This window comes from Cryptomeria japonica, chromosome 8 (assembly GCF_030272615.1).
Source record: "Cryptomeria japonica chromosome 8, Sugi_1.0, whole genome shotgun sequence".
NCBI classification, from domain to species: domain Eukaryota; kingdom Viridiplantae; phylum Streptophyta; class Pinopsida; order Cupressales; family Cupressaceae; genus Cryptomeria; species Cryptomeria japonica.
The window spans coordinates 356276938-356302502 of record NC_081412.1 but is presented as its reverse complement, the minus strand read 5'-3'; the positions used below and the strand labels follow the sequence as shown (position 1 = coordinate 356302502).

Below are 25565 nucleotides of genomic sequence, written 5' to 3'. Positions count from 1 at the left end.
GAAATTACTTTGCAAAGGGGAAAATCTCTCACAAAATTGATTTTGGGGCAAAACCAACATATACACATATTTACGACTAGAATGGAAAAACAAGAAAACAAGAAAATGAAACAAGAAGAAAATAAAACATACCTTGCTTCAATCCGAAATGCTTCTTCAAAGGATGAAACAATCTTTGAATGAAGAAGACAATCCATTAAGTAAGCAATAAACGAACTTGAAAACCCTAGCCACGTTTTTGAAAAACGTCTTTAGCAGCAAAAACATGGTTGAAGATGCAAGAAAATAGGGTCAAATCGTTAAGGAAATACCATGTAGGAGAGTCCCAAAGCCAAATGCCCAACGATGAAGTGAAATCGTGGTACCAAAACCCCAAGATGTGGCTTGGAAGAATCACGTGAAAAACGGTTTTGAAGAAGTAAAATGCAGTAAATGAAGTGTAAACCGTTTACCAAATCAAATGCAACGTGTTTCCAAACTCAAAAAAATCACCTTGCAATTATATCGCTTCCTTGATCCATGAATTTCTCCACAAAAATCGGGAAGAATTTGTGGGAAAGTCGGTTTAGGAGAGGAAAAATACTTGGTCGCGTTCTTGGAAGTGAATAACAAGTTTCAATTTGCATGAAACAATGAAAATCGGGTTTTGGACTTCATATTACAAGTTTAAAATTTCACTTTTCTTTCAACATGGCAAAATCGGGTTTTAAAAACCCTTCAGCAAGTTTAAAATGCCTTTATTTTCTCTTATGGAGCAAATCGGGTTTTTAAGAATCAATTGCAAGTTTTAAAATGTCACTTTTTCTCCATTCTAGGCAAACTCGGGTTTTTAAGAGAGATTTACAAGTTATAATAACTTGTAAAGGGGAAAATAAAATCCCCTCAACAAGTTTTAATAACTTAATACATGTAATAGGGGAATAAAATTCCCATTACAAGTAAAAAGACTAAAATAAGAACTTTATAAAAGAATTACAAGTGAGTTTTTAAATTTGCAATTTAAAATTAACTTGTAACTTATCCCAAAAATCCCTATTATGACTTAAAAAGCCAAAAAGCATCAAGGGGGAAATAAAAAGCATGTTACAAGTTCTTTTTCAATAAAGTGCACTTGTAATTAGCTAAAAATTTCCCTACAAAGACTAAAACAAAGGAAATCATTAAAACTTGCAATTTAAGGAAAATTTTCCACCTATAGTCAAGGAGAAAAAACCCGAAATTGAAGGAAAGGCATAGCAAACGAACCCAAAATGTGATGAAATTTGAAACGTGGTTCGAGGATGGACTGAGGATTAAGCCAGTCCAAAGGCGAAGAAAAATTATGCCTCGGGAAGCGTGCCATAGAGTAAATTTTTGATTTTTTGACAAATTATTTATGTAATGGTCCATTTTTGAAAACAAAAATGAGGACAACAAAAATATATATAGATGTCTGCATATTAAAACTGTTATATTTATTTCAGATGTGCACAAAACTTTGTTAAATATTCATACCACTTGCTGTAGCTGCTTATTGAAGAACCTGCCTGTAATACTAGTGTACTCCTTGCGGTCACTTCATTAATCGAATCCCCATGCATACCACCAAGAACAAGAATGTTACTGCCTGTAAATAACAGTTCTGATCTGATCTGATCAATGGTGTTCTCATTGGATGCTTTGATTCCTTCCCTTTATATCTCTCAATGTGAGGGAGGGGTCACACCTCTTCATCATGTATGCCCTTTGGCTAGAGACACACCTTTTCACCATTAGCACCCTTTGAAAGAGTGCAACTCTTCATTATTTCTGCCCTTTGAAAGGGACACGACCTTTCACAATCAGATCTGCACTTCTTATTTAAATATGATCTGCACTTCTGATTCCCAAATTATCCCCCTCAAATGAGGTTCTCTTCTCCCTTTTATATCTCATGTTTGAGGGAGTCACAACTTTTCATCTCATGCCTTTGACCATTCATTAACTTAATTAAAAATATAATTATATTAAATTATATTTTTTTATATTTTAATTTTAATTTTATTATTATCCTTTATCATTAAATTGTATTTCAAATTGGGGACATTACATTTAGGACAATTAAGAGTCAAAAAGAAGAATTCTTCCTCCTTTCTCTTATTCAAAACCATGGATTAGATGGCTCCTAAGGGTTAAAAAAGATTAGCATAATTGTTTGATTCTCTCTTTTTCATTACCTTATGTATGGATAGGATCGAATCTATTCAATCAACAGGAAAGAGTCATTAATCCTTAACTATTTGAGGAATCATTACTCAGTGGTTCTATGAAAAATTGTTGATTTTTCTTATTTTTAAACTTCAGTTATGAAATAGTCAAAAGGTGAAAATAAAACCATTTGATTTAATGTGTTCTGAATGGTCATGAAGTGCTTATCTTAGGGTAATCTTGCTGTCAACATATGCTTTTTTCAATGTATCTTGGGGACGCATCTCCCCTGTTTTTTCACTCCAAGAAACCGAAACACCTCAGGGACACAGACTAATCACTAAACATGCCTCTGCCGTCCTATTTTTTTATTTTATTTAAATGGTGATGTGAATGTCACCTGGGAACGACCCCCTATTTAGGAACAACAAACCTTCCTTGTCCCTGGTGGTGAACAAAAAATTGTAGTCAAACAAAAATATTTCTTTGATTATTTTGAAACACTCAAAAACCCTAACGTGTCCTTTGGACCCTAACACATCCTTTGGACTTTGAAAGTCCTCTCAGCACATTAGGTTTTTGTTTAGTCTTTATATGGTTTGTTATTTTTCATTTTTCTGATTTCATTCAGTATACACTGTATAGCAGCAATGTGGCAACATTAACAACTTCAGAGACAGTTGTGTACAGGGTTAGCAACTTAGCAGTAGTACTCTGCAACTTTAACAGTTATAAGTTAGCATAGTCAGCAGTCTACAGCAGAAAAGGAAAGCGAAATGTATGCAACATTTTATTCTCAAATTTGTATGATTTTCATTTTTCATTTATAATTTTTCCATTTTTATTTTTGTAGCTGTCTTCATAAAATCCTACAAGATTTATCATTTATGGTTAAAAAATGGTGCATAAAGTAAGATATTCATGTTAGAGTTAGATCTTAGAATCCTATACACAAATTATAAATTTCTATTTGACAGGCACAAGCTACTGAAGAACATGCAAGATCTATCTATAGATCATATCTAAGGATTTGGACTATACTGTAGAATTCTTCTGACTACTTTCACCTTTATGGATTCTCACCAAGCATGAGATAGAAAAGGATCTTGGTGTGAATTTTACTTGGTCCTTAAGAACATAGACTTTGCTACAATCATCTTAATAAAATTGAACCAGTGCACCGCTCAAACAATTCCAGTGTTATAATGAAAATGTCACATTCCTTAAAAACAAGATCACAATCTACGTGCATATAGATAAGACAAACAAATTTCCAAGCACTAACGTATTAAACTACAGTAAAAAATGCTTCATTGAAACTATGATATTCATATTAGAGTTAGAACAAAGAATCTCACACACATAATGACGAATTTCAAACTCTTAAGGATTAAGTATGGTAAACAATAAATATGGCACTAGTGACTATAGTGAGAGAGCCTGTGTCTTCCCAAAACCAACTTAGGTAACAGCATGAAGACATGACTTCAGTGTAGTTAGCATGGTGATATAACAGGTCAAGCCAGAGCAGATAGAAGAGATCTAACTATGCAGCTTCTTGTTTTCCTACTGGAATTTCTATCATTACTATTAATTATAAATTATAAGTCAGTAGCTGAGATCTCATTCACCAAATTTGTGAGCTAAACTCACGTCTCTTTCCCCACATTTATCAGGTTATCAACTAACATCATACCCAACAACTTCACATAATAGCCAATACAAGTTTTTTCATATTCATCAATGACCATATTGAAACCACATAAACGGTAATAGAACAATTATGAGCTGGTTGTTGAGACATTTATTTTTTGAAATTTAATATTTGTTGTGCTTGTTTTTTATTTTTTATATTTATTACATAATTTTCATAGTGTATATTGTTATATTATATTGCATCTGTTGGCACTCCATTTTGTTGTGTCTTATTTTCGCTCTCTTTTGCTCTAATGGTCTATTCTGTCTTTTTGCTTCCCATTTCTGATAATCAATCTGAGAAAACATAAGTGGACGGTATTGAGTGCTTTTGTGCCTTTGGCTATTATACCTAGACCCCATGTTGTTGCCTTGGTCAAAAACCCCAAACTCAAAACCCAAAAATTGCATAAGTAAAAAAAAGGGAAGAAGCTGTTAGCAGTTCATAGTGTATTAGGAACCTTAAGAACCCCCAATGGGTTCCTAATTCCTATTCCAACCTGTTGTGACCATTTCACACATCGCCCCATTAAAATGGGGACCCCCTCTTTTTGTTTTTGTTTTGCCTGTTCTTCTCTCTGCTTTTAGGGTTTTGAGTAAGTGAGTGAGTTGTCTGGACTAGGGTTAAGCCTTAGGGGTTTCTTTTGGATATTTTCAAGCCGAGTCCAGTCAAATTTTGAAAGATTATTAAGCATCCTCCCGAAGATTGCAAATTTTTGAAATAGGATGAGCCTGTCAGAAAGTCAGGTATGTCTCAGGTTAGGTCTAATCAGGATTTTGGGGAAAATTCAAGCTATGTCTAAGTGTTAGCATTTTAATGATGGAATTGTACATTTTTTGTCTGGATAAATTTTGACCAAATTTTTGAAGGTTTGCTAACTGGTCCCTGGCCTTAAAGATGACCTAACCCTGCTTGGTGAAGTGATTGAAGACCTAAATTTTGGATATTTTGGCTTATAAAGGTGAAATCGCTCCTGTCCCTCTCCCAGGGACCAAGGCGAAAATGTCATTTGGTGCATCTTGGTTACTGACTTGTTTAATTGTTTTGTGCAGGGTCTCCAGGGGGGATGATTGGACGAGAATTGAAGATTTTGAGGATTTTGAAGGTTTGAAAAATGATGAAATTTGAAGGATTAAGACAAATCGCTCCTGTCCTCCACTGAAGGACCAGGGCGAAATGATTTGTTTTAGTCAAATTTGGCCTTGGTTGATCAAATTGAAGCATTAAGGACACAATGATGGATGAAATCAACATGATAGAACACCCAAACTTAGTCAAAAGCATTGAAAGGTTGAACTTTTTGTCCAGCAAGATGAATTCGCTCCTGTCCCTCACCAAGGGACTAGAGCGATTTTCTTTGTACACACCTTCTTGGACCTTTTTTGGATTTAGGCTCTCGTTCATGGGTTGTAAAAAGATGATATCTTCCCCAACAAAAGAAATTTGAGATGAAAATTGTAATGATTTGGCCTTGAGGACAAAAATCGCTCCTGTCCCTCACTGAAGGACCAGAGCTTGAATTCCGAATTTGCATTATCCTCACAAGATTTAAGTGATTTCGCGATTTGAAGAGGTCAAGAGAAGTATGTTTTATTCGTTGAATATAACTTGAGTGGCCTACAAAGGAGAGAATCAACCCAAGTTGCAATAGGCGCTCCTGTCCCTCTCCAGGGGACCAGAGCGATTTTCTCACAAGACAAACTTCGGGCAAAGGAAAAGCAAGTTTCATGTTTGAGATGAATGAAGGAGGACGTAATCAATCCATTGAAGATAATTTTGAAAGTTAGCAAAGCATAAGTAAGCTCATAATTGCCAAGGCGCTCCTGTCCCTCTCCAAGGGACCAGGGCGAAAAACACATTATCTAGCCTCCCCCTCCAAATTTGGACGAATCCAGGCCAAGGCACAAGATTGGAATGATATTTAAAGTGCTTCAAGGAAGAATGAAGTTGCAAAGACCACGAAATTCGATGAAAAATGGCTAGGGCGCTCCTGTCCCTCACCAAGGGACCAGAGCGAAATCTTCAAATTTGCCTAATAGCCTAACATTTTGGAATGCTACTTTCGTTTCCAAGACTCAAGATGGAATAAGGAATGATGTTTTACGCCTTGAAGGTAATTAGATATTGATGTGGTTAGGAGATTGTGCAATAAACTAAAAGGCGCTCCTGTCCTTCACTGGAGGACCAGGGTGATTTCTATGAAACCAACAATTTTCCTCCAAAGCCACGCCAAGACAAGGTGATACAAGATGGGAAATGTCTTTCGAAAAATGATGAACAAGGAATTGACCCCAAGAATCAACGATCCTAGGCTCAAATGTAAAAATCGCTCCTGTCCTTCACTGGAGGACCAGGGCGAAAATCCTTGGAAGAGCTCATTTTGCCTTGAGAAAGTGAGTGAAACATGCACTGAAAGGATGAATGAGGATCATTGTTTGCCTCCAAACTTGAATTGGCGACTGGAAAGACAAAGACCAAGGACAAAGGGTAAAAATCGCTCCTGTCCCTCTCCAAGGGACTAGGGCGAAAATGCTTTAAGGCAAGCTCCTTCCAAAGATCACATGGATTAAACTCAAAATTCCAAACAAAAATGCCATTTTGGACGCCAAAGGTGAGGTTTTGAACGTAAAAACGAGAAATGCAAGGTCTAAAGTGCATGATCGCTCCTGTCCCTCTCCAAGGGACCAGAGCGATGTTATTGATGTCCATTATTTTCCCATGCTTGAGCACTTACTTCAAACAACTCGCATTAAATGCCAAATTCGCTAAAACCTTGAAATATTTTAATTAAATTGGCATTTAATAAGGGTGCGTTGATATTTAATAATTAATTTAAGCCTTAGGAAATCGTTTTTTATTATTATTAAGGCCTTTTGAAATTAATTATTATTAATTTAAAATAAAAGATAGAGCGCTTGGGGTATCATTTTAATACTTTTTATAAAGTCGGCCTCTTCTTTTATTAAATTTTTGTTTATTTTTGGTCTATTTTCACCAAGTCGGCCTATAAGGAATGAGGTGGTGAGCGCCTCTATAGTAGGGTTATTTTGAGCGATGTTAATCCATCATTCATCCATTCATTCAAAGTGCGATTTGGAAGAACAAGAAGGAGTGCGAAATTTGATTTAAGAGGAGCGAATTTTATTAAAGGCTAGAGGTGGTGAAGTTGATAAAGGAAGCGCATTTTGAAGACTTCGACCCACATTTTGCCTAGCGAACTTGCCTAATTTTGCATCATTTCTTAGAGTTAGTTCTCAAGTGGAGGTATGGTGAGATCTTCCTAGTTTAATGTTGAAATTTTGAATTTTGAATTTCAAATTGCATAGTTATATTTAGGAAATGATAATTCAAAGATTTATCATGAAGTTTCCTAAATTTAAAACTTAAAATCTAGTCTATATTTCTACGTTGCAAAGTATATTGCTCATTATGAAAGGTTATGTAGGTATCAAGATGGCGACCCCAAAGGGAGGAGCATCCACTAGTCATCCAGCTCTCATGAAGGAAGAACAAAAGAATGAAGAATTGGAGACCAAGATCGTGTCAAAGTGGAGCAACATTGGAGATACCAACTTGGGAAACTTCAGTGTGAAGAAGTTTCGAGAGGTCCCTTACATTGGAAAGCCATCACCTATCGCAAGGAGAATAATTGAAAGTGGCATTATCAAGGCAGCCGGTTTCCCTCCAGCAGTCCAGTGCCATGAGCTGATGATCGAGTGCGCCCGCCATTATAACCCACAATCAAGATCGATCGTGTCCAAGGAGGGAAACACTTTGGCTTACCTTTCAGAGGAGGCTATAAGTGAGGCTCTTCATCTACCAGAACATAAAGATATGATTTACAAAAGCTTGGAAGGAGCTAGATCCATGTACGAAGATGATCCAGACACTTGCTTGAGCATCATCAATAAGAATTGGTTACTCAAAAGTCGTCCTAACCTGAGCAAGATTCCCAACACACCACATAGGATCGACTTCCAGGAGGAGTACAGAGATTTGATAACTTTGCTCAATCGATTTATAGGGGCTCCTCAAGCCTTCTATTTTGAGAAGTGGATGTTCTACTTCATCCAAGTGATAGTTCAAGGGAAAGGAACAATTCATTGGGCTAGAATTATTAGCCATTGCTTGGATGTGCAGTTAAGAAGACTGAAGGCTACCAAATCCTTCCACATGAGCTCGTACATCATATATGCCTTGATCAGGAGTTTTGAATATGCAGGACTACCTCACAGAGGAGTGATCGGAAGAGGACCTGGAGAAGTCAGAGTTTGTGATTCTTATGTCCATTTGCATCATCCACCTGGAAGTGACTACAAGTTAGTCAATGATACCTTCACGATGAACATCACCAGGACATTGCAAGGCGGGATTCACAATCGGCTATCTCAAGATGCCCAGGAGCTTGTGAAGAGGTATGGTGCTTGGTTTATCCAATTCCAAAAGTTTACATATATTAGAGTTCATGGGTGTTCTTCACCTCCATATATGTTGCCAAGATATCCGACAGACAGGATAGTGTTACTTGAGGTGACTAGGCAGTTGGCAGCTTATGCAAAGGCATTCAGACACAGGCATGGAAATGGAATTCCTGTGCCTATCATACTAGGGAATTCAGTTGAGGTATGTCCTAATGCTCTAGCCATGGATGATGCAGAGAAAGAGTTGGCCTTATATTCATTTTCGTTCTTTGCCTTGAGAGAGAACTTTGATCCTTATGGATATATAGAAGAAACAGTTGGTAGAAAGTACAAGCACGAATTTCAGATAGAGGACTTTTTGATGAATCTCTCAGATGATTTAGAAGTGAAAAGAAAGATGCATTCCAGGTTACCTTTGGATTTCATCAGGAAATGCAAAGTTTACAGAGTGGCTGATCAAGCTCAAGACAGTGGCAGACATCTCCAATCATCTTATGACCGAGAAGACAAAGCAGTGAAGATAGATTGGAATGAACCTGAGGTTTTTGACTTAAAAGCTTTGATGGCTCTAGTTTTGTCTTGTACTCGCAGATGGGTTGATGTGCAACATCAAAAGCTGAGAGAACAGAACATACCTATGACTTTTACTTTGGAGGAAAGACCAGGGGAAGGAGGAGCAAGTGTAAGTGAAGGCAATCCTCATCCTAGAAGCACAAGTGAAGGTAATCTTCGAAGTGTAAGTGAAGGCAATCCCCATCCTAGAGGTGCGAAGAGGAAAGAAAGACCTGAGAAAAGAGAGCCCTCCAAGAAGAAACAAGAGGCCAATCGAGATCGCTCATCCGGTACATCTTCTCGACATGAAAAAAAGACAAGTCAGAATGTAGGACAAGAGAAGAGGGTACCTGAAGTTGAGGAATCTATGGAATCAATGGTACAGAATGATACACACGAAGAAGGGCAGGCGTCTCAACGTTCATCAAGTCAATCTCCTCAAGTTAATGAGCTACACGAAGACAAGAATAATGATGAAGTGACATCTCCTCTCCGAGAAGAAGAACCATTGCCTAAAGAGATACAAGTTAGAGAGACAAGATCCGCCATTCCAGATTGGTTGAAGTAGAGGCTAACAAGGGTGATTGTGATCGAAGATGAAGATAATGTAATTGACTTAGAGAGCCTTGTAGGAAATTCTCAGGAAGTAACAGAAAGGAAGAAGGCCACCAACATGTCCAAGATGATCAGAGATAAGACAGGGTCCAGGAAGTTACAGATAGCTACACCGGCAATGGACAAGTATGAAGGTGAAATCCTTGCAGAGGAATATGATGTAGAAACATTTGAGCTTGGTCCACTCACGGCCGAGCAGACACTGGATGAGGCAACTGATTCATTTGAGGCACTTAAAGACAAGCTTAGAGAAGAAATGGAAAAGAATAGAAAGCTTGAGCGAGAGGTCGGTGCTTGGAGAGGCTACTTTAGCCATCTCAATCAGCCTTTGGGATGTCAGGATCCAGCAGTATCTCCTGTGCAAGCACTTCCCCTTGAATCAGTTGGTGAGGCAGAAAGAGTTAAGAGCTTGGTCCAGCTTATGAGCTCTTGGATTGACAAATCCCATACCGTTGCCATTGAGTTCGCAACAAGAATGATGCAGACCACCCATCGAGCTATCCAGGTCCTTGAGATCATTCACAACCTAATGATAACAGTAGCCGCCTTTGCCCACACTAGAGATGTTATCATTCCTGTTCTGCAAGTAATCAGGCAAACACCAAGGAAGATCTTAGCACAAGAAAAGATAATGGATGGAGGAGCTCATAATTTACTCCAATGGTCAACTCTACTTCAGATGAAGGAAGTTCTTTTCGAAGACATTAGTACCAAATGCAATCAAGTTGAGGAGGTCATCCATCTGATTCAGGACAGGGTGTTTGAGGTGTTATGTTCTATTCTTGGCAGAAGGATTGAAGATGAGACAGATGTGAATCTTCAAGAGTTGGAGGAGAAGGTCAAGGTCATCTTTTGCAAAGATGAGAATATTATCAGAGATGAGCAAAGGGATCAAATGTTCGCTACTATGCTCCTGATTGAGAAAATCAAAGAACTCGAACCTGGATGGGATGCAGCTCTTCTCAAGGCTTTTGATCAGGTCATCCACTTGGAGGAACGAATGAGGAATCTTCCAGAGATTCCTATTGCTGAGATCGAAGGAATTGTGTCTAGATTCACTGCATATGCTAAGAAGGAGCATTGGAAAGGGAACAAGGTTCTAGAAGAGAGGTTGTTATAGATGATGTGGCACCTTAATTATCATTGGTCTATGTTTCCTAGATTTTTGTGCCAATTAAATATTTGGCTATGCATTTAATATTGTTCAATAAAAGGGGAACTTTTTGTAATAAACCCTAATTAGGGTTTAGGTGTCAGAATCTCAGTCGTTGATCTTCTTTTGATCTGGGCTGTTCATTGTAATTGAGGATGCTATATATACCCTCATTCATTTTCATTTTGTCATTAGAAAATTAGAAAAGGAGAGATTAGAGAGAGTAAGTTGGAAAGTTATTTTGTAGCAAGATTGAGCATTGAAGAGAGAATTTAAAGCAATTGTTGTCTATTTTGGCTTTGAGATCAATAAAATATTGAAGTTATGGTGTTTTATTGCAATTCTTGTGGCTACTTTCATGGTTGCTTACTTTCTTGAATCATTCTTGGTCGAAGTAGTACTTAAATTTGAAGGACTAAGTGTTGGGCTTGATCTTTGGTGAGATTCACGTTCCAAACCACTAGCTTCTTATTGATTGTAAGAACGCCTTGTGTGGTCAACTGGAGATATTTGGATTACTTAAACCTTCAATCATCATTGAACTATTGATATGTACCTTCATGGTAGTGTCTACGATCCTTGATGAATTGGAAAATCATTAGTCACCTTAGAAGATCGCATCAATTTCAGTTGAGTTGTTATGTTTTGGCAATATTGAAATTGGTAGAATCTTGCCAAGACTAGCCTACATTGAGTCATTCTTAGGATTAGATTAGAATTCATCCCTTGCAAACCCTGCCTTTTGATCCTTTTGAGAACTTGTTAGTTTTAGGAAATCCTGTTCCTGCAATAACGGAAACGTAAGGCCCCTTGATGAAACAGCATTCACAACGACCACTGGTGCTTATCCACACGTAGAGACCCTACATCGAAGAACCTTGGAGTCATCCTGATTGATCCTTTTTTGTGACATCTTCAGCAATCAGAGGCTTTATTCAAGAGAGGATAAGGTACCCTTGGGTATTTTATTCTGTGTTTGATTGTGTACAAAATACACGTCAACACAACCTTGACACACAAGCAACAATTGGCTAAGGCAAAGGAACAGTGGGCGTTTAAGGTAAAGTGAACGTGAGGAAAGAAGCTAAAGCATGTGTCAGGTCTAAATCCCACCTCTGATAGAATAGAGTGGTGGGGTTGCAATTTTTTTTATATTGCTTTCTTCAGCACATGGTAACTAGAATGCTTGACCCTCAATGATTTGTAGGCGGCCAAGTAAGTGTTAATTGTTAAGCACACAAATTAACTGAGAAGGGGTGGGGGTGAATCAATATATACCAAATTCAACTTATTCAACTTCAAATCCAATGCAACATTAAAACCACTACCGGATCTTACTTTATCATCTAATCAATTATGCAAGCAATAAACACATCAACACATAAGAACACCAGATTTACGTGGAAACCCAAAAGGGAAAAACCACGGTGAGAATAGCTGCTTGGATCTATTGCCCAAATCTAGCCTCACAAAGATAATATGCAACTTATAGTATTTTTTAGGTACCAACTGTTAGACAGTTCAAATAACCAGAGGACAACTGAGGGGGGGTGAATCAATTGTCACCAGATTACCGGAATACATAAACCAATTACTGAAATAGCAGATATACCAATTAAGCACAAGCAACAATTAGAGAATAGATACCATCCACATGACACCAAGATTTGTACGTGGAAAACCCGCTAAAGGGAAAAACCACGTGTGGGAAGCCTACCCACAGTCAGATAATACTTCTGCAGTAACTATGTGATTACAAATTGAGGTGCCTGCACTTGCGCACTTGCAGGAAGGCCAACAACCTAGAGCACACTGCTCATTACAAAAAGAGTCTCATTGACTACATAAAAATCCAGACTACAATCCGGAAGGAAGAATGAACTGCAATAATAGCATCTCCTATGCCTGAGTACAGTTCCGGTTAAGCTCAATACTGGAGGTCTTAAACCTCTTGCATAAACCCAACTCGATCACCTATGATCGACCAAATCCTCTGCATGAATGATTATTACATTATTCGCTTGCATACCTTAATCTACAATGAGATCATACACATATATACAAACCCTAGACCTTAAACAATTAGGTCGGCCACCTAGACAATAAAACTTATTACATAATTATAAAACATGTCGGCCTGAGACCAAACAAATATCATCCAACCCATAAGTCATCCCGAAAACACATTGAGAAGACCCAACAACACGTTACATTAAGTCGGTCCATAACCTAGATAGTACCAGACCCAATTTAGGCTCACACACGCTAAAGCAATGATCCCAATCAGTCAAGGCTCGAACACGATCATCATCAGCATCCTGAATCCCTACTAGAAGCCACACCAACACCACTTATGCACAACATCAAAAGATCTTCAACAAAGCTCTGCCGGTGAAACCCTCATCGGATCAACAAACCAGGCTTACCAGCATATAAGATAGCATCCGATCACCAAGTCAATACCAACTGACTGAACATATATCTGAGTAGCATGAATAGCAGATCTAAGCCAATTCCATAAGCCAAAGCATACCGGAGTATACCGGATCAACATGATCATAACAACTAGAAACCAATCAACCTACCGGGACCAAAAGGATACCGGTAAACAACCAAAGCAGCTAGTGTTGACATCAATGCAACACATAATCAATTCCTCCAAATTGCCAACATCAACCCACAGGCACCAACCCACAGGAATTACAACCTCAGATGGAGACACCAATCCCCAATTACATTTGTAGGCACCAACCTGGAAACACCAATCCCTTAATCAAATGAATTGAGCACCAACTTAGATATGAGGCACCAACCTCAATATAGATAAGAGATACAAAGGAGAATATGCGAACCTTCACAATTCAACCTTCAACATCTGTTTGACATGATCTGCATCAGAACATTCTCTCAATGTGTATAACCTGCAGACTCTTTGTTTCTTCTTAAGATTTATTAATGCATGCTAATACTTAGAACTTTAGCGCTCAACGCATATGAACATTTTCTTTTATAGATTCTAAGCTTTCTCTTTGCCCTTGCTCATGATTTAAGGCTTTGCATTTTGCATGATATATATTTTTATGGTAGTTTTGTTAATTATATGAATGGTATGTGGTTATAACATTCTCTCAGTGTGTATAACCTTCAGACTCTTTGTTTCTTCTTAAGATTTATTAATGCATGCTAATACTTAGAACTTTAGTTCTTGGTCTTTAGCACTCAACGCATATGAACATTTTCTTTTATAGAGTCTAAGCTTTCACTTTGCCCTTGCTCATGGTTTAAGACTTTGCATTTTGCATGATATATATTTTTATTGTAGTTTTGTTAATTATATGAATGGTATGTGGTTATTTGAAGTTAATTCATATTTTAGGCTAAAATATGTATTATTCATGTTTTTTTGTATATTTTGTGTATGGATGTACTCAAAACATGTCCAACTCCTCCTCCCCCCACCAAAAATTGTTGTGCTAGTGTACTCAAATCTCTGAACATTTTTATATACTATATATTTTTTGTATTGATGTACTTAAAACATATCCAATCTCTCCCTCCCCCACCACAAATGTTGTACCAGTGTATCCCCAGCCATACCGAACCTTGGATGACATACTGCCAAATTAAAACAGTGAAACCATAACTCACCCTGTACCTGAATCAGTAACTTAGAAAAAAACCTAAATGTTTGACTAACCTCCATGTTTTCAGGTAAAAAACATCATTAGTGGTGACTTCTTGTCCATGGTGCTTACGCTTGTCAGAATTGCATTTGGCATTGCAGGATTTCTAATTTGAGACTTGACTATTGTCAAAGGTTTGATGATGATCCATCTCAAAATCCAAGTTTGGTGGATGCATACGCACTACACAAGTCTTAAGTTTAATTTTTCCTACCCAAGGGAAGAATTCCAAAACAATAAATCCTTGAGTACTCATATTTTCCCTTCTTTCTAATTAGAGTAATATATTGTCACGTTTAAGTCACTTTAATGTTGAGCTATCACATTGCTATCATACAACATTTAAAGAAGAGAGCCATCAAGGAGTATGATTTCATAGCTCTTAAGGTTTTCTTTTGTCCTTTCATGTTTTCTCAATTTCTAACAGGTTAATGAGCCCACACAAGCTGACCAAATTAGGTAGGTATATGATAGTAATATATACTATTCATTATTTACGTTACAAAAAAGTCTGATACATGTGGTACATCAGAGGTAGCATCTTCTTTTAGCTTTATAAGTGGTAAGTAGATCTTCAACTTTAATGTATTTTAAGTGGGACTTTGTGCCCTTGCACACGAACCATTTTAATAGTATGCATATAGCCAATTTATATTTTTAAGTTCTTGTGATACATGGTAACACTCTTAAGTGCACTTCCGTTAGTCTTGTATTTTTTTAATATTAATATCAAAGTAAAAAGTATTTTTACTTTTTGACTAGTTTAAACTTCTGGCTCAATTTTTTTGACATATAAAAAATCCATCATATATTTCATTAGAAATAGAGAAGATTTGAACTGCTCATTTGTGAAACCACATGGATGTTTTCTCATTCTTAGAAACCGCTTAATGTGCCTTACGAATCGAAAACCAACTTGTTTTCATACATTTACTCATAGAAGACTGCACATCCTACTTTGGTAGGCACATGATAAGTATGACACATTTGAAAATGGATATCAGATCTAGTTTTCGTGAACATTATATTAATTGTTAAGAATGTTGACATATATAATGTAAGGTAAGATATAGGTGCAACCTGTATGTAGATATAGGTATACAAGTATTTATGGGAATATATATGGCTAAACACCTGTCTGGCCAAGCGTGCAAATATAAGTGTACGTAAAAATATATACAGAGAAATATGTTTTCTTGTGTATATGCATACAAATATATCTCTATTATAAGTGTTTATAAACAAGTATATGTACCACTTTAATTAAGTAATGTTTTGTGTGAATTTTATTTTTTTTGGCAGCAGCCTCAACCATTCCTTGTAACTGTAATAATAACAATCCAGCAGTAGAGTCAATGAAAATTTGTTGAGCTTTGAAGGGAGCACTTTTCATTTGATAGTATACAAAACTCTTCAACCGGTTTTCAGGGCTTTAATTTCAATTTATTAATTTCCATAAAGATATGTAGTGTTTGAAGATGGGTCTATTGTCAAACTGTAATATGCTAATTTCTACTTTTACTCTTAGCGCAGAATTGTTCACACTCTATGCTGGTAGTGCTGATCACTCCTCCCCCAATTGATGAAAACGGGCGCATGCAGTATGCAAGGTAACTGTTTATGGCTCTTCATCTAGGATTGTGTGTATTCTATTGTTTGGTTTGTGTGAATTTAGGAAAAAAACAGTAATTCTGATGGGAACAATTGGCCAAGATGATCAGGATTTTTCATTTCTCACCTTGTATGATCTGAACATGAAACTAAACCCTTTAAATGTTTGTGCTGAACTAGTTTTATTGCTATGAGGATTCAAATTCTAAGTGGACTCATGAAATTTTCTGAATCTATGTTTTTTATGTATATATAACGGTTTTATTCATTTTCACAGAGCTACTTGCGGGAAGAATGTTGTTGAATTACCAGAACGAACAAATGAATTTGCAGGAACTTATGCCAAATCTTGTCTTGAAGTTGCAAGCGAGTCTGGCGTTCCAGCAATTGATTTATGGTCAAGAATGCAAGAAACCCCTGGTTGGCAAGAAACATATTTGAGGTAGGCAATTAAGTAACAACTAATATCATTATATGGACTAAAAACATATTCCTTGTTGTTGACATTCTGTATTCTGCTGTTTTTATACAGTGATGGTTTACACCTTACTCCAAATGGTAATGCATTCGTCTTTGAAGAGGTTCTCAAAGTTCTCAATGCAAGAGGTTGGAATGTCAGTGAAATTCCAGATGATTTTCCAGATTATTCTATTATTGATACCAGTGATCCCCAAAAGGCATTCAATGGCAGAAAATGATGTACCATTCTTGTTGCACACGAGTCAGAAAACTTTGGTGCAATCACCGTGATTTATTTTCTTCCCTGCTGTTAATGGTTATTTATATTCTGTTCTAAATGGAACTTACTGTGTAAGTAATCAATATTGAGTAAATATTTCTATTGATTGTGAACGATGTCTGACATTTTCCAACTGCTATTACTTTCTATGCTGGCTGTTCTTATCAAGATGTGAATTTTATGTTTCAGACAGACTTTCTATGTTCCCAGTCCTTGAATTGTATACGCCCTAACTTGTTTTCTGTGTCAGGCTATATATAATGATGCATTTATGTAGGTGGAGCAACTAACAATTTATTTGTATTTAGTATACGCAAATTATTTGCATTATCTACTTTTCTAGATGTCAAAAGCAACTGCCATTAACTAGTCAAAGGATTTACATATGAGCTGTGTTATTTTAAAGTTTAAAATGTTGCACTTCTTGGTGGGATAACTTCTAATAACATCAATCTAAAATTGTTTTGAAGCTTGAATAAATACGATTGAATCACAGAGACTTTGCCATGGCCTAAAACTCCTCACTTTCCCCTGAAGCGGTTGGTCAGAGCATAGTTTGAAAACTTGGCTAGGACTCGCAGGACTCACTAATCCATTGGCTCGCTGAGTCGACTCGCCATGGACTCGCGAGCCGCGAGCCGCATCCTGTTGAGTCGCCCCAAAAAACGGCTGAGTTTTTGCAAAGGACTCACACGTGTCCTAGGGTCAGACTTGCGAGTCCCGACCTAGGACTCTTGCACCTGCCTGAAAACATCTAGATGGCTAAAAAAGACATTTTTTTTTTTTTTTTGTTTTCATTTCATTCTGCTGTTTAGTGCCCAAAATAGGTCAGGAGTCCATTTCTTCATATTTTGTTTCAAACTCGTCCATTTTCAATCATCCAAAAAAAACCCACTTCCGGCCCACGGGGAAATGCAAGTGCCTTTCCCCGCACCCCTTCTATCATTGGGTTTTCCTCATATCTAAGACCTTGTGCAGCTTATCATTGCTGCCCCTCAAACCCATTAGGGTCTCCACTCCCAACCCCCCACTAGTTATTGAGTATGAATTATGAATTTCAAATACAAGTGTTTAAAGATCATGACATATGCAATGTTTGAATTATGACAAATTGATAGTCAAAATAGGCTTTTATGTTCTCTAAATGCATTAATTTCTTTTTGCTTTCTGTAAAACTACGGTTTTTTCTTTTGTTGAGTCCTAGCTGAGTTTTTTGCCAAGTCCCGAGTCTGAGTCCTATTTTGGGCTGCCGAGTCTGCGCTCAGTCCGAGTTTTCAAACTTTGGGTCAGATTATATTTTAGAAATACCAGAAATGATCAGTGACAATGGACAATGGGATTGGTGTTTGAATATTTGAATTATAGATGCTTGATTCAGGGACATGCTTGACATGTATTGCTGAAATGATATTTGATTTTTCCATTGATATTTGTGGGCATCAACAAGTGTTACCATTCAAAATAGTGCCTTGAAGATTAAAATCTTTATTAAGGAACTGAAAGAAACGGTAGATGAACCTGATGTTCAATGTGTGGGTGGTAAGAATGTCAATGTGGTCCTAGTGCTGGGACTAAGAGTAGTAAGAAGAAATACTAGGAGCAGAAAAGAGATGTTGAATATTTTGTGTATCTGCACGAGAAAGCTTCTACCAGTAGGAGGTTGAGGCATCTAAGATATTGAAGAAACCTTAAGCCAAGTGTTTTATTTCTTTTTGCTTGTTTCTTGTTTCTGTTTGTTGGTTGTGTTGGGATAGCTGTTTTGTTGTAATCTTGTTGTTTATTAAGTGGTTGTAAAGGGTTCTAGGGCCCCTTCAAATCCTAATTTGCCTATAAAATAAAAAGCAAACAAGTAAGGTGTCAATAAGAAGATTAACGGGCAATGTAGATTTAATATTTTTGGAAGTTTGAGAAAATCTTGATCATCAGGAGTAAGAAATCTGAGGGCAGTAAGAGATGATTATGCAGCCTAAACCAGCCAATCAAATTTGATGACTTTGAGTAGGAAGGAGAAACACGATAAATAAGAGATGTGGAAAGAGGAAGTATGTTTTTTGATATTATCTCAAAGTTAATTAATATCTTCATACTTAGAGAAGGGCCAAGGTATAGAAGTGAAATGGAGACTCAAGGGGAGGAGAAAGTAAAGTGCCCCTGATCTAGGGAAAGAGCACATAGAAAAGAAAGAGAAGGGTAGAAAGCACATGAGAAAGTTGGTAGAGAAGTTAGTGATGAATATTTCATTAAGTTTGGCCAATTCTTAAGTCTTATTTGGTTGTGCATTTGTGTATAACAAACAAATCATAGCCTTCAATCTTGGAACACTATATTGGTTTTCAATGGATTATATGATGTTTTGTGACATTTAAAATTTATAAACATGGCTAGCACTCTAAGCTACTTTGTCATAGGGGATCTCTATGATTAAATTTTTTGAATTAATGGATTATATATGAATATATGTAAGCCAAAAACATGGACTTCGAATACGTACCTTGCAATTCCAGAGGCAAAAACATGGACTTTGAATATGTACCTTGCAATTCCAGAGGCAAAGGTGTATTCACATATATTGTTGTACAATCATGAGGCCTTGGTTGAAAAGGTGGAGGCCTCAACCATACTTGGGATTAGAGCTTTGATACTTTAGTGGGTTCTAGGTGACCATCTAAGTAGATGCTAGATGGGTACTTTTGGTGTCCTTATTTCCTAATTTATTTGAGTTTGGGACCATGTGTTGAAAAAGAGCTTCACTTTCTTTTGTTTGATTTTCATTGTGATTGAAAATGGTCACTAATCTTGCTACATAGTGTTACCGTAAAGGTTGTCTAGTTCTATGTTGGGGTGAAGGCCATTGTTGTGAAATTACATGCGGTAAGGTGTTGCACGGTACTAGAAGTTGGTAGATGACTTTAAAGATACATTAGAGAAATCACATAGGTTACACCATTCAACCTCATGCACATTGTTATTGTTACCCACTTTGGAATGAGATACTCTTTATGAGCATGTTCAGGTTGGACAATAGCATCGTGCATTTTGTTTGGACAATCAAACGAGCACAATAATGTATCAAATGATAACTACAGTGTAGCTTGTATGTTAATGTTGAAATAAGATGTGTGATCTTTTTGGTAACTTTTTGTAATTGTCTACAATTTAGAGTGTCATTGGTTACTAGAAACTAACTTGGATTAGGCACAAAGATTTGGGATTTGCGTACAAGGGGAGAATTCATAAGGAGGATGTACACCATAGAAGTCTAGTGCAGAAGAGAGAAAAGTTTACTAGGATGAGAATATAAATTTTTACCTTGGTGTAAGGAAGACAAACGATTTTGTCTTTGAAGTTTTATCAACTTTCATAGTTAACTATGACATCAACACATCGTGTTACAAGGGCTTTTTACTAGTAATTTATCATAGTGGACATGCTAGACCTTTAAGAGTATTCAATACATGACACATGTCTTTTCAAGTCGCAGGGGAACCTAAGATGAAGTTGCCTAGGTTTAGGTGGAGTAATGCCAAGTTGCACACAATTCTAATAACAAAGAATTTAATCAGTCCTTAACAAAATGGGTGTCAAGTTGTGTGCAATTGCTTAAAGCAAAAAATCTATCAATATTTAGAAATTTTTGTGCTTGAATCCCTTGAGAAACATAAATGTGTATAGGATGCCGAGTTGGAGTAGTGCAAGGTGAATAAGTGCACAATTGATTAATGCAAGTGTTAAGCCAACCGTTGATAGATTTTTACCCTAGCAAGGAGAATCACGTGGATGGAGTTGTGTCAAGTGTAGTTAACTTGTATTCTCGCACAATTGCCAGCTTCAAGTAATCTCTTGGGTATGCAATGATCTTTTGCACATAATATGCCAAGTATTACCATCCCCCTTGCCCACTTGGAAGGAATGCATATGCAATTTGTAACAAAATATCCCTTAGTATCATACAAAGGCACTAGGGAGAAACTCGAAATTGTTGAACCTTTACTTTGCTACAATGATATTTAGATCTTCACAATTTTAATAATTAAACCATAATTTATAAAGTAGGTCACAACAATCTTTAAAACATTCATAACACACCAATCCATGAAAATAAAGAAAATATAGATGGGCTAAAAATAAACAAGCAACAAGAGAGGAGGAACATTTCAAAACCCATAAATAAGGCACATAAACACTTTTTGCCCTAAAGATTGTACATGTTTTGATTGTTGGAAATAATGTCTTCCTATATGTTAAAAAAAGGACTACGAAAAACCTTTCTAAAATAAATAGTCGCAATAAAGTTAACCATAGGGGAATAAGTTGGAAGGGAGCCACTTTTCCAAACCCCTATAACTTACCAAGAGTGCACTCTTTCTCTCTTTACTCTTCCTACCAATGTTGCGCATGGTCATTAATGCTTAGAATGTTCTATGCCAAAAAATCTTGAAATATCTACAAGGATGAAGAAACGGTTTGGAGCAAAACCCTTCGTTGCAAACCTTGGCGCTAAGGGAAAACAGGTGCATTGGAATTAGAGGCCAAGAGAATAGAGAGGAAAGGTGTTGCCAAGGTATTTAAGGGAGTTGGGATGAGTGAACAAAAGTGGTTGCCAAGGCAGAAGAAATAAGAGAGCGTTTGCAATTTGGGAGGCTTTAGTCCCTCCTCCATTGACGTTTTGTATCCCTTTCTTTTTGGTGTTCTTTGCTCTAGTTATGATGCCATTTCTAGTTTCTTTTGGCATGCTTTGTTTATATGTTTTAAGGCTTATTTTAAAGTTTAAAATTCAAATTTATTTCCTTTGTGTTGGGACTAATTAAAACTGAGTCAAGTTTATAGGCCCATTTCAAAAATTTGCCCAACATTTTCGAATGATTAAAATAAGTCAGTTTGAATGGCCTAGTTAGCAAGGGGGTAAAATGGAGCCAGTTGATTTTCAGAGGGTAAGGCTCGGGATTCATGTCCCACACCTTTCATTTGGCCTATTCAGTGATGTGCAAATTTCAGAATTCAATTTGGATAAGTTTATGAGGTACCCAGTTTGAGGGGTGAGCTGAAAGTGCCTTTTAGGCACAAATGCAGTTTTTATTGAGTAGCCTACTTTGAGTGATTACATCTTTTGCCTTGTTGATCTTCATGGAGAAATTCAAAATGGATTCAATTGTATGCATAAATTTGAGTCAGTCTGCAAAATTTCAAGTTCTAACGAATCCATTTGCTCAGTTTTCAAAGCCAAATCTGTTTGCAGTTTGTGTGGTTTGGCAAGTCCCTGTTTCGACAGCTAGTCAGAGCCCTGTTTCGCATAAGTGTAAAAGTTGCCTCAGTAAGCGTCATGCCAAAGTGTTTCTTCCAGGTTGATGTCAGTATAAATGATGAACTACGTTTCAAATTTCAAGCCTCTATCAATCCGTTTGATCGGTTTTCAAAAGAGCTCATTTTGCCATCAAATTCAGTTATCCGCACTCCAGTGTTATATCAGTTAATGTAGCCGTTTTGGTGAGTGCACCATTTGCATCCTGTCAGTCTGGTGATCGAACTGAGAATTCAAAGATTTAATATGTACTTAAAGGTACTTGTGTTCCAAATTTGAGGGCCTACGGAGGTCGTTTGATATTTTTGAGAAAGGCGTCATGTGTTGCCAGGACATTGACTTCATCAGGTCCGCAGTGTCGACAAAGCCAGTTTGTCATTTTCGGAAATTAATATCTCTTCGCTCGGGATTCGTCTTGAGAAACCATTTGGTAGAAGTCATCCTTGTATATCAGAGTACATGCCTGTCAGATGGCGAGCTCCAGAAAGGTGTTTTGACAGGTTTGAAAATTATGTCTTCGCGATTAAATACGAAAATTGTGGCATAATTGCCTGAAGGTTGTAAAATGCAATTTTATGATCCGAAAACGATGTCGATCGTTTCCAGAGGTATGTTTGAGGTTCGTGAAGCATTTTAGGGGTCAATTGCATGAAAACGAAATTTTTTTTTAGTCGGACCCATTTTGGGGCCCGACCTGGCTCATGCCCGCACATTAATTTTGTGGCGGAATGCTTTACTTTCGCGACATTTTTAACCCCTAGATATTTTCAGAGTGGTACAAATGAAGCAAATGAGATAAATATTGGGATATGCTCAGATGAGAGGGAAACATAAAAAAAAATTTAACAGTGAGGAGGCCAGCCGAAAAGACTCTGAAAACACTTGGAGAAAGACTTCCAGGACACGGTGGATTGATGAGTTTGAGGAGGAGGCTGGAGGATATCAAAGTGAGTATGAAGACAATGGAACTAACTCCAAATATGATGTTGATTTAATTCAGATTAAAAGATTTCATTTCGAAAAGAAATCTCAAGAGAGAAGCCAAACTCTCCTTCGTGTGGCTGTTGAGAGGGCTTTCACAGCAAATATAAATGATTTAACAGATGTATTTAAATGCCAGAAACCTTCTACCATGAGCAAATAGGCAGGTTTAATGTCCATTCTCCTATAGCGTGGCATGGGCAAAAAGCTTATTGAAGCATTAAGCAAATGGAAGAAGAGGAGTGACCTTTCTCTCCACATGGAGAACAATGGTGGCAGCCAACATGGGTTTAGTTTTCAAACAAAAGACAACAGCAGTCCAGCATCTCTCCTTTCCTTCACGTGCCATGGCTGGGTGTTGAAGTTTGGAGACAGCGTTTGAAGCTTGCAACAAATTTAGTTTGGCATAAACTTCAGGTGGCATGGTGGTAGGGTCAGCTTCCCTTCTCCAGCAAGCATCTCCACTCCTTTTGCCTCCTCCCTCCTGTGCATGTTTGAAGGAGCATTAAATTCCCAGCAAATGCAAACAAAAACAGCATCCTCTCCTCCTTGTCTTCTGCGTGGATGATGATATGAAGTGTCTTTTTTAGCAATTGGTCGGTTTTCAAAGTATTTTCTTCCTGGGGGCAGCGTTGAAAGGATAATGTAAGCAATTAAGATTTCAGCAAATGAAGATAATAGTAAATGTATCCATTTTCCATCCTCCCTGTGGCACATGGTGTTGAAAGAGGGCAATAAAACTTTCTGTGAATGCAATGTTGTAGGTGTGAGTGGTTTTCATAACCATGCCAGCAAACCCCCTCCCACATGACAGGTTCAAAGCCAAAATCCTCTTCCTGCACAGTGGCAAATATAAAAAAGCATTAGAATCTCTCAAGCAAAGACAATGAACTTTAAACAACAAATGGAAATTGGCATGTGTTTTCCCTCTGCCAAGCAAAGTTGGAAATGGTGGCATTGGCATTTAAAAGGCAGCAGAAATTTGTAAATGAATTGCAACGCAATCTGCAGTTGTTAGACTTACAAATTCCCCCTTATGTCATGGAAGTAAAATGAATTTTTTTTAAAAATGTTTAAAGCCAATGTAATTGGCAGGCTTGAGGCCAGCTCTCCCTCCACGTGAAGTCTCCCAAGTCTGAAGCCAACGTCCTGCGTGGTAGAAGGAGATTGAAGGAGACAATGTGGAATTTTCCATAGCAAATGCAAATAGCAGGAAATTGTGATAGAATGGGCAATGTTCAGCAGAAGCAAAAAAATCAAGCAAATACAAAGTCTTTAGCAGCCCCCTCCCTCACGTGCCCTCCAAGCATCCTCCCTCTGCGGCGTGGTGGAATATATTGAGAGTTTTTAGAAATATTTTGCAAAGGCGCCATTAAAAAGCAATAAAAACCTTCAAAAGTTGCAGCTCCAGGCATAAGCCTTAATCCCACATTGGCTGGGAAATGGTCTTTTTAAATATTTATATGCTAATCCACACAATACTAATATGTCTAAGCCATAAAGGCTTTTGACAGATGGTGCCTATGGGCGCCCAAGGCGGGCCCACGCGTGAGCACGCTTCCCGAGGCGACAGAGGAGTTGACTGGATGGTGACTAGGTGGACCCCACGTAGGCACGCTTCCCGAGGCAGACAGGCGAAATTTTGCAGAGAAAGGCGGGTTAATGAGTGAGCAAGTTCGAGATGGATCGACGGTGCGTGCTATTTCGTGAAAGGAAGATGCACGCGAGTTACACCCTGCGAAATAGCGAAAGTGAACGAGAGCCGTCCACGTGTCGTGATAGGTGGTAGTCCAGCAGGCGGGTCCTGGTGAGGTGGCACACAGTTGGTGCACAGGTGGCAGTCCAGTGGCGATGACATGGCGGCCAAGTGGCAGTGACGAAGCAGATGACGTGGCGGTGATGAGGTGTCATCCCAGGGGGCGTCCGATCAACCCCATCGACCAATCAGAGGCCGCCACGTGGCAAGGCGTTAGAGCACAAATGGAGGCAAAAATCAAAATTAAAATGAATAAATGATATAGTTTTGACTATATTAAAATTCGAAATATTTAAATGACTGAGCACAAATGGGAATTAATTCGCCCAGGGTCTAAATTTTGGCCAAAATATAAAGTATTATATATCGCCAGAAAGCTCTCGGAGTGAGGAATTTGATTATGAGGTTAATTTTGACAAATGTGGGATATTTTGGAGGCAGTTTCCACGGGAACAAAATTCAGTTAGAAAGGAGACATTTGGCAATTCAGTTGCAGATTTGATTTTCTTCCCTCCTCTTTTTATTCCGAATTCTTCTCAGTTGTAAGGGTTCCAAAAATTTGGAAAATGCTCCAGATTTGATGGCTTCCATTTTCTGAAGATCTTGACCCAAGTTTGTAAATGCTTCTGTTTGGTTTTAGGGTATAGAGATTGCAGTGCACTGTTGTAAATATGGTTTTAATTACAGGTCTTACTTGTGTCAGGCATGAGTAATTTCCCACAAGATTGTCTCTGTGATATGTTTTTTCATTATTATGAATTCAATCCTCAAGGAGGATGAAATTTGTCATCTCAAGGAGATTGTATGATTGTTTGTAGGCATTCTTCAATGAAGAGTTTAAATTCTATAGTCAGTCATAAATAATGAAATATGTATCCAGATCTGATGAATTT

The 25565-nt window shown here is 37.6% G+C and overlaps 1 protein-coding gene across 2 annotated transcripts in view; it reads left to right on the top strand.

Annotated features, from left to right (window-relative positions):
• The window catches only part of LOC131045335 (GDSL esterase/lipase At5g62930), an 81767-nt gene extending 64943 nt beyond the window's left edge, over positions 1-16824 (top strand). For both annotated transcript variants that reach the window (XM_057978911.2, XM_057978913.2), the window contains 3 exons: positions 15820-15896; positions 16175-16339; positions 16430-16824. In XM_057978911.2, coding sequence (XP_057834894.2) covers positions 15820-15896; positions 16175-16339; positions 16430-16595 — 408 coding nt within the window. In that variant the 3' untranslated portion in view covers positions 16596-16824. The remainder of the gene's footprint in view (positions 1-15819; positions 15897-16174; positions 16340-16429) is intronic.
• Positions 16825-25565: the final 8741 nt, after the last annotated feature.